The 9,067-nt window shown below is 35.0% G+C and overlaps 2 protein-coding genes and 1 pseudogene across 2 annotated transcripts; all 3 read right to left on the bottom strand.

Moving 5' to 3' along the window:
- Window positions 1–202: 202 nt before the first annotated feature.
- On the bottom strand, window positions 203–2,576 carry LOC145008570 (uncharacterized). The gene is made up of 3 exons (XM_078967165.1): window positions 1,518–2,576; window positions 1,187–1,436; window positions 203–1,107 (listed from the first exon to the last, which is right to left on the bottom strand). Exons 1-3 carry the CDS (start codon window positions 2,466–2,468, stop codon window positions 359–361), a joined length of 1,950 nt encoding a protein of 649 aa, XP_078823291.1. The 5' UTR covers window positions 2,469–2,576; the 3' UTR covers window positions 203–358.
- On the bottom strand, window positions 2,571–4,135 carry LOC145008571 (uncharacterized). Its single transcript, XM_078967166.1, has 2 exons — window positions 3,782–4,135; window positions 2,571–3,688 (listed from the first exon to the last, which is right to left on the bottom strand). The coding sequence occupies exons 1-2, from the start codon at window positions 3,843–3,845 to the stop codon at window positions 2,571–2,573; spliced, it is 1,182 nt and encodes a 393-aa protein (XP_078823292.1). The 5' UTR covers window positions 3,846–4,135.
- An 856-nt stretch (window positions 4,136–4,991) lies between these two features.
- Window positions 4,992–5,812, bottom strand: LOC145008322 (pectinesterase inhibitor 10 pseudogene; annotated as a pseudogene).
- Window positions 5,813–9,067: the final 3,255 nt, after the last annotated feature.

Raw genomic sequence — 9,067 nt, 5'->3', positions numbered from 1 at the left:
TTTTATCCTTTTATGAATATGAAATTATAAAGGTTTAATCTTGACATGATATGCAAGTGTAATGGTTTTTCTCTACGTTTGAATATGCAATTGTAATGGTTTTATATGCATACATTAAGTACATTGCCATAACATTTTCATGCTTTGACAGTACAACATAAACAAATAACAAACAACATTACCAAAAGGGGACCATAACAGATAAATGTCAAAACACAATCATTACCAACAAAGGGCATTAAAGTACATTATCAAAAGGGCATCAAAGTACATTATCAAAATGGAACAAAAAAAAGGCAACAAAGTACCAACTAAAGTGCATTAACAAGTCTTGACAAACATAAAAAGTACTTAAACATCAATTCCCATCTTTGGCCTTGCAGGTCCTAGCATTGTGACCCTTTTGCTTACACTTACTACATGTCACAGTCAAAAACTTCCTGCTCAGTGATTGAGTTTCATTATCATTTTGACTTTGACTGTTTGCTTGCCTCTTACGTTGCTGGATTTCAATCCTTTCCTCTACTGTAATCCTTCTTTTCTTTTTTGGCCTGCCTATAGCTTTGTTGTGTGGTGGAGGCACAAGAGTTGTTGGGTAGTCACTCTTAGGCCACATGGCTCTACCTTTGATAGGCTCCACCTTGAAGGAGTACATCTCTTTCCATGTATCAAGCCAATACACCTTATGCACATAGGTGTATAGTTCTCCTACCTTTTCATTGTTGTCTGCCATTTCATTTAGGCTTGCAATAGCATGTTTGCAAGGAATTCCAATAAGCTCCCACCTTCTACAACTACACTCCCTTTTCTCCATGTCCACCACATGTTGATCATTCCATGGACCTTTAACCTGATACTTTTGTCCCCCATTCCATCGTGCATGATACTTACTAGCTAGTGTTGTGTTTGCTTCCAAAATCCTAGTACCAGTTGGAGTTAATGGACCTTGACACTGGTTTAACACCTTCATCACATTGCATACTCTCTTCATAAGGTACTCTCTGATGAACTCCAAACAACTGATAATGGGTTTGTCTCTCCCTTTTACAAGTTTGCTATTGAACACTTCACAAAGGTTATTCAATAACATGTCTGAAATTTCCCTTCCTAATAGTTCATTAACAAAACAACAGTTAGTGTATATCTATACTACAATAAAAAATAAGACAACAAATTGAGAAAATACCTGAAAAATGACTTCTAGCCCAATGATGTGGAGGGATTTTCAAGAGCCATTGATATGCTTCTATGTCATAATTCCTTAGCTCTACCATTACAGCTTCAAACTCTGGTATGGTGGTGGCTGTAGCACACCTCCAAAAATACTCCTTGTACTCTGTAGTCTTAAATAACTTCCTCATGTTCTGGTATATGTGTCTAATACAGAACCTGTGTTCTGCATTAGGGAACAATTGTTCTATGGCTGGTAGAAGACCCTGTTGTCACCAAAACAAAATAAGAAATTAGCATTAGTTTGTAATGAAACTACTATGCAATATTAAATGTAATTATAGTACCTTCTGTCTATCACTGATAAAGGTGAAGTTGGAATTTGAGTACAAGTCAAGATCTTCTGCAAGACACTGAAGAAACCATTTCCAACTTGAAGTGTTTTCACTTTCAGCAACAGCATATGCCAATGGGTAGGTTCCATTGTTGGAATCAACACCAACTGCACTTAGTATTTGACCTGGGAAAGGTCCCTTCATGAAGGCTCCATCTAAGCCTAAAAATTCTCTCAAACCTGCCTTAAAACCTTTCTTCAAAGGACCTAAACACACGTATATCCTTCTGAATTGCCTGGTTGGGGATGAAACCACAGGTTCTGAAACCACATCAATCTTTACAGTTGTACCTTCATTTGTCTTTTGTAGCTCTAGTACATAGTCTCTCAAAGCTGCATATTGCTTTACGTAATCCCCTGCAACATTTTTGGTGGCTAATGCTTTTGCCCTAAATGCTTTCTCTTCTGAAATACTAACTCCATAAGTTGATTGGAGTTGCTCTTGTAAGGCACGAACAGGCAGTCCAGGATTAGCTTCAATCTGATCCATAATACGTTTGGAAAGAAATGTTGTTGTGCAAGATCTGATTTTTCGTGTTTGGAGGCAGATGTGTTTCTGATTATAGGTCTTAATAAACCAATAGTCCTGTTCACTTGACCTAGATGCATGAATTTTCCATGTGCATTTAACTTTATCTGAGTTTACATCTTTACCCTTTACCTTTTTCCCAGAGGTAGGTCCACCTACCCCACTTGCATTTAAAACTACAGTTCCATCACAAACAGCTGTTAATCTACTCTTGTCGTTTTTTGTGAATGAGATATTCCTCCTTGTCTCTAAAGCATGCAGGTCAATTTTATCTTTCAATTCTTTCTTGGCTTTATATTTCTGCCCAATATGAAAAGCTACCTTGTACACCTCACCAGCAGAACATAAGGTTTGTTTCCCCAGCTCTTTGATCATTTCTCTTCTTTTCCTGTTGTCCCCTGAGTCATCACTTAGTGAATCCCACTCGTCATTGTCAATTACCTCCAAATCATCTTCTTCATCACTATCTTCATTTCTTTAACCACCCATTCTTTGACATCCATTGAACTCTGCTTCTGTATCAATATTTAGATTGAAATCCTCCATGTCAACGTCAACATCTTCAATTATGTTGTCCTCATCAATCATAAAGTCACTATCTTCATCTTCACTGTTTTGATTCTCAAACTCAATGTCATCAGGCTCCTCTTGTCTCCACTCATCATTGAAAGGAATATTATCTTGGCCTTCAAACCCATTAAATGGGATGCTATCTTGGTCTTCAAACCCTTGAAAAGGTTGAAAGTTTGTCATTAACTCATCATCTATGTTGATGTTAGTTGAAAATTCATTGACTCCTTGAGGATCATTATCCATGACAACTCTATACCCCTCATCTGCAAATCCTTCTACACCCTCACCATTGGATTTGTTCACATCAAGTTCTTCATTCACATCAATCTCTTTGTTTAACTCTTTTTCTGCATCAACTACAACAAATTCATCTACAAATCCTTCTACACCCTTACCCTTATCAACTTCACCACTTGCCATTGTTTTTTCAGCACCTTCCCAATCCAATTTAAGCATTCTACTACAAGACGATGCCCCTTTACTATGTTTCCAACCTTTAGACCTACTAAATTCAGGTGTTGCTGATTTGTATAAGGTTAATGCTAACCCTAAATCACCCTCACCAACATCAATTTGGATTGGAGTTACCACTTCATGAGCAACTACAGGTGATGAGGGTCTAATGGAATCCTGCTTCTCCATGTCTTCTATTATAACCCTTCTTGGACCAGTTGGGGACATAAAATATGTAAGCAAGTTCGTTTGACCATGCTCTGTGTACACTTTAATCATTTTGTTATTATGGGTAACATATCGTGAGAGATTAAGCACATCATCATCGTTACCTAATGCTCGGAGTCCAAAGTCAAATCCTTCATTAGGCAAACGGAAATGGTAATACATGATTTTAGTACCATCATACCCTAATTCTCTCATCATCGAGTCTAGTTCATGAACAGAAAATTCATCAATGTCGACAACATCAAAGTACCTTACTTGGCCATTAATATACCTGATATTTGGAAACTTTGTGAAACTCCCTCCGTGATGAAGTTCAATAGAGAATATGTTGGGGTAACCATCTTCAAAACAGAAAGAGACGATTATTAGTTAGAGTTTTTCAAAGTTTGAAGCTTGATCCTAAAATACAGAGTTTTTCTAAGTTTGAATCTTACCATAAACTTCTTGGACGTTGACAATCTCTCCAACATTTCTAAGTCCCCACATTTTCAAAAGCATGAACACAATCCAATTTTCAGATGATCGTTAGGGTTTTTGCGTTTGAATCAAGAGGTATGAGTAGAAGACGAAGGAGTGAGTACAGTCTGCAATCTTATTAATTGAAGTGGCGGCAACGGAGGCTAGGACCTAAAATGACCAAAATGCCCTCACATGGAGGGCACGTGAAGGCACTAACGGCTCCAAACAAACGGTCAATGACGGAATGGACTAAAAACCCATGAAAACCTTGATTTTGGACCTTTGGTGCAAGCTGGAAACTATTTGTACCCCATCCAAAGGTTTTGGCAAACCACAATGACCAAATTTGCAGTTTTGTCATATATATATATATATATATATATATATATATATATATATATATATATATATATATATATATATATATATATATATATATAGGGGCGGAGAAGGTTAGTGGGTGTTGTGCCCCTTAACTATATTGATATTAGTTTATTACTAGTGAAGTAACATTGCATCTTATTATAATCTTTTTATATAAGAATATAAACTCAGGTACATGATATATATATATATATATATATATATATATATATATATATATATATATATATATATATATATATATATATATATATATATATATATATATATTAGGAGGGTTAATAGGTTTTGTGCCCCTAACTATATTGATATTAGTGTATTACTAGTCAAGTAACATTGCAGCTTATTACATTCTTTATATATATATATATATATATATATATATATATATATATATATATATATATATATATATATATATATATATATATATATATGAGCAAAGAGGGTTAGTGGGTGTTGTGCCCCTAACTATATTGATATTAGTTTATTACTGGTGAAGTAACATTGCACCTTATTATAATCTTTTTTTTTTTTTATATAAGGTACATGATATATATATATATATATATATATATATATATATATATATATATATATATATATATATATATATATATATATATATATATCATGTACCTTATATATAAAAAGCTCTCTATCATCCACATCCAAATCTTTTTCTGGGCCCTGATGTTTCAGGGAATGGCGGAATCCGTCTCTAGCAAGTACGCAACTGGCCTTAAATTGTATCGAGAGGCCCTTCTCTTATAGTCACGAGATCATTGATACACGATAATATTTTCAAATTAACATTTTCTCTCAATATATAAGACATTGCATTTACAATCAAAGACTAGCAATTAAGTAGCAACCTTTTGCCTTGCTAGCTATGTGATTCTTGAAATGTATCTCCGTGCTATTTTCCTTAAATTATCCGCGTAGAGAAGCATAGCTATTAAATAAAGCCAAAGCATTGCTGGTTAAATGGGCAACATTCACAATCTTTCCTCTCACCACATTTTTCATTTTCGTGTCATTCACAAACCCCTCCACGCAAGTGTCTTCATCCGTCATTGCAGAACTCACCCATGTTTGTATGTCACTTATCACTTGCCGGGTATTTTTGGAACCCGGCCGACGCATCTCCTCAATTGATTTTTTCAATTCGTATACCGCGTCACTCAGCAACTCAATGCAGTCTTTCATGGCTGCAACCTCAAGGGGAGCCATGACATGCACTTGTGACAATTTTACCATTGCTGTGGATGTGGTGCGGGTCTTGTCGAGGGTGACTGATAGAGCTGCTTGGGCTAGTAGCTTTGGGCTTGTTTGGATTGCACCTGATCGACTTGACAATGAGTTGAAGCAGAGTGTAGGGTAAGTTGTCAAACCGCATGATGTTCTGATGAACTCGACATTTGTTTTCTCAAGGGCGGAGATGAAACTAATGGAGGAAGTGAAGAAAACTGCTATTAGGAGAATGTTACGGGCTAGAGAATATGTAAAATATGAACCTTCCATAATTAGAAGTTCTTTAGGAAGGTTTGAACTTTAAAGAGATCGATGCTATGCTTAATGATTGAAGCTAAGAATTGAAGGTAGGTTATGAAAGTTGAGCAAATGCATTCGGAATTTATAGGAAAACCCAATGGTGCTTATCTTCTCAAGTTCTAGTCTTTATCTAAGATAATGTGTACCCAGTACACATGTGTCAAAATATCTATCGACTATCGAGTTCCCTTTAACAACTTGCAATTATGCAAATCTCTACCCATTCTTTTATTGGTTAAATGAAGGGGAATTACGTGGAAATAATTTGTAAGCTTGTTGGTTACATTAAATTAAGTTCAATTCTCTGTAGTATTCTTGGATTCATATGTGTTAATAGTGGTCGACATAATGAGAAATGATAAGTTTGGACTGTTGGAGGGGGGCTTCACCGGGGTCTAGAAATGGGACAATACAGTATGTTGAGGTTGGACCGCTGGGGGCTACACAATTACAATCAACTTTTCCGGACCACTTGATAGTACATGTATTGCTTCTGATTGGTTGGAAAGATAACGTACTCCAGTAGTCTATAGATATTGCTAAATTAAGCACGCCGACTATTTTTAATATCTTGTAGATATTTTTAAAGCGTAATCCAGGAATATTAATAAACAGTAAACGAAAACGCTAGAAGATGTTGTTTTTGTCTTATGCATGTGTCGACATCAAATTAATGACACTAAATAAGAGGGATTATGTTAGATGTTTAACTTTTGGATCAGACATAATGGAGCTAAACAATCTATATGAAGGAATGAAAGTTACTACTTTTTGTAAAGAAAATACTTATTTTAATCATAATTTTATATTCGAAATTTTAAACAACGTTTTACAACCAAAAGGCATGTGGTCTGACTACATCTTCTCAGCTACTCGTCATTTTAAATTAGCAATGGCACTTAAAAACGTTGTATTGTTAAGAAAATCTTTTGGAAGATTTCATGGCTAATTCGTCCTAAAAGTTAAATTTTCCACCAATCATGAAACCAAAGTACAAACAATCATATTGTGACAGACTTGACACATATTGGCGACTAGTTATAACGTAACGACAAAATGCGATGGATCAAGGTAGCGAAAAATTTGCGGCAAATTGAATAGCGACGGATTGCTATAGCACTAGGGTTTTGGGTCAAGCAACAAACTATTTTTCAACGGATATAACTAATTTTACAGTTTTTAAAAAAATATATAAAAGTATAGAAAATACAAAACATAACCAAATCCAAAATTTTCAATATCACACAAAACAAACAAAAACAAATCCTATTTCAGTATCAAATACAAATATCTAGAAACCCAAAACTACTTAAATGAGTTGGCATCGGATGAGGGACAAACGGGTTGCTTCGACCCCTTCCCCCCTCATATGAATTTCTATCAAAAATCTTACACTCTTGGTTGGATAAGGCATTGAACTCTTCATATTCTTTTCGATTCTCTTCCATTTTTCGTTGAAGACAAGCTTTTGGATTCTTTAATTATTTGTTGAAATTTACACATAAAGGTCAAAACTTTTTGTCCCAAATTACGAATGTTACACAATCATAACACCTCTTGAGGCCGGTAAGCTAATCATATTTATTAATATTAGTATTTTGATTTTATACTATTACATAAATTACATAAGTTATTTATATTTTTGTAAACGAAGGAGATTAGGCATGAGCCTTTATGACCCAATGTTTTTGAAACACCTTTCGTATGGGTTAAATGTTTTAACCATGCAATTTAATATGATCTTTTAATAATAAAAGCCATCATTTGCGGCAAATAGGTCACAGCGTCATCAAAACTAATATTTAAGGTAAACTTTTTAAAAGTATGAGGATGCGACAATCTAACCGTAGAAACATAAATTTAAGACAAAACTTCAAAAATATCCCTGTGGTTTCCAAAAATATCAAGTTTAGTTCCTAAGTTCAAAAAACCTTATGGATCGTCTATGTGGTTTCAAAACTTTTAACAAATGGTTCTTTTCGTTAACTCCGTTAGTTTTTGGCCGATAAGTGAAGGGTACTTCTGTCTTTTCACTATCACATGTACCATTTATGAAGTTTTGCTTTATTTAAAAAAAATTACTATTTAATATTAAAGGTCTCTCTCTCTCTCTCTCTCTCTCTCTCTCTCTCTCTCTCTCTCTCTCTCTCTCTCTCTCTCTCTCTCTCTCTCTTAAGTTGAAAAACTTTCATTTATATATATATATATATATATATATATATATATATATATATATATATTCTGGATTTATGATTTCAGGTTGCTTGATATTTATCTAAACCCAAAAGATGGCAAGAAACACATGTTCAAAGCTACTGTTCGGCTTCTCCATAACCACGGAGAATATCTTGATTCTCTGCAAGTTCTTGAGGTATTAAAAAGTAATTATAAATCTCTCAATTTTGATAAAAGGTTGTAGGTTTTGATTTGCAGAGACTATCCCCAAAAAGTGCACTTACAGATTGCTTCATATACAATATTAAGAATGCTAAGAGCTCGTCTTCATCATCATTATCAAGGACAAGTAGGTTCTTTGCAAAATACACATCTTGTTCTTAGTCTCAGTTTTAAAAAGAAACCAAAATCCAGAAGTCAAAGGGTATATCTGAAACGAAAACCTGGTCAAAAAATCATAATCTAAAGAACACCGCCTGAAACGACGATGAACACCAGTGGGTATCTCGATTTAAAGAGGGTACCCTGAATCGTTGCCTTCCTTGAAATATGAGTTTGTGCTTATTATATGTAATCAAATTTATCAGACATAAAATAAAACAAAATTTTTGATATAATCAATCGTAAAAACCAAGTTGTCCACTCCAAACCAATTCCAACAAAAAAAAGTTACACTAAGATAGGTAGTGTAGCACCTGGTTCTTGGTATGTATTCTTTTATTAATATTTTTGCATTATGGTCTTGGACTTGGCGAGTTGAAGGACCAACTCGCCGAGTAGAAGCGGGATGAGACGTGGGGTTTAAGCAGTGGACTCGATGAGTAGGCCCTGTCTGGACAAAAACCCTAACCCGAGGGTTTGCACCATACTTAAACACCTTAACTCAGCCTCCTTCGTCCCATTTACTCCCAGAAGACCCCCATAGCAAACCCTAGCCGTTATTGAAGCAATCTAAGGCATTTAGAGTGATTTTGGTGCTTTTGTGACCCAAGGAAGGAAGGAAAAGCTTGAAGGATCAAGAGGAGGCTAGAAGGATCCGATTTTGAGCATCATTTGCAGTCTACAGAAGGTATAAAGTATATACCTTGTTTGTTATTTTGATAGATCCCATTTTGTGGAGTTTTAGGGCTTTTCTAAGCCATTTTGGT

Source organism: Lactuca saligna, chromosome 8 (genome assembly GCF_052625555.1).
Source record: "Lactuca saligna cultivar CGN05327 chromosome 8, ASM5262555v1, whole genome shotgun sequence".
In the NCBI taxonomy this organism is placed as follows: Eukaryota; Viridiplantae; Streptophyta; class Magnoliopsida; order Asterales; family Asteraceae; genus Lactuca; species Lactuca saligna.
This window is presented reverse-complemented; position numbering and strand designations above follow the sequence as displayed.

Excerpts from the sequence above, each read along its gene's own strand:
- LOC145008571 (XM_078967166.1), bottom strand. The coding sequence starts at position 3,845 with ATGCTTTTGAAAATGTGGGGACTTAGAAATGTTGGAGAGATTGTCAAC. Across the intron at positions 3,689-3,781 it reads CAACGTCCAAGAAGTTTATG|ATGGTTACCCCAACATATTC; the intron begins GTAAGATTCAAA and ends TCTGTTTTGAAG.
- LOC145008570 (XM_078967165.1), bottom strand. The coding sequence starts at position 2,468 with ATGATCAAAGAGCTGGGGAAACAAACCTTATGTTCTGCTGGTGAGGTG. Across the intron at positions 1,437-1,517 it reads TTATCAGTGATAGACAGAAG|GGTCTTCTACCAGCCATAGA; the intron begins GTACTATAATTA and ends TGGTGACAACAG. Across the intron at positions 1,108-1,186 it reads GGCTAGAAGTCATTTTTCAG|GAAGGGAAATTTCAGACATG; the intron begins GTATTTTCTCAA and ends ATGAACTATTAG.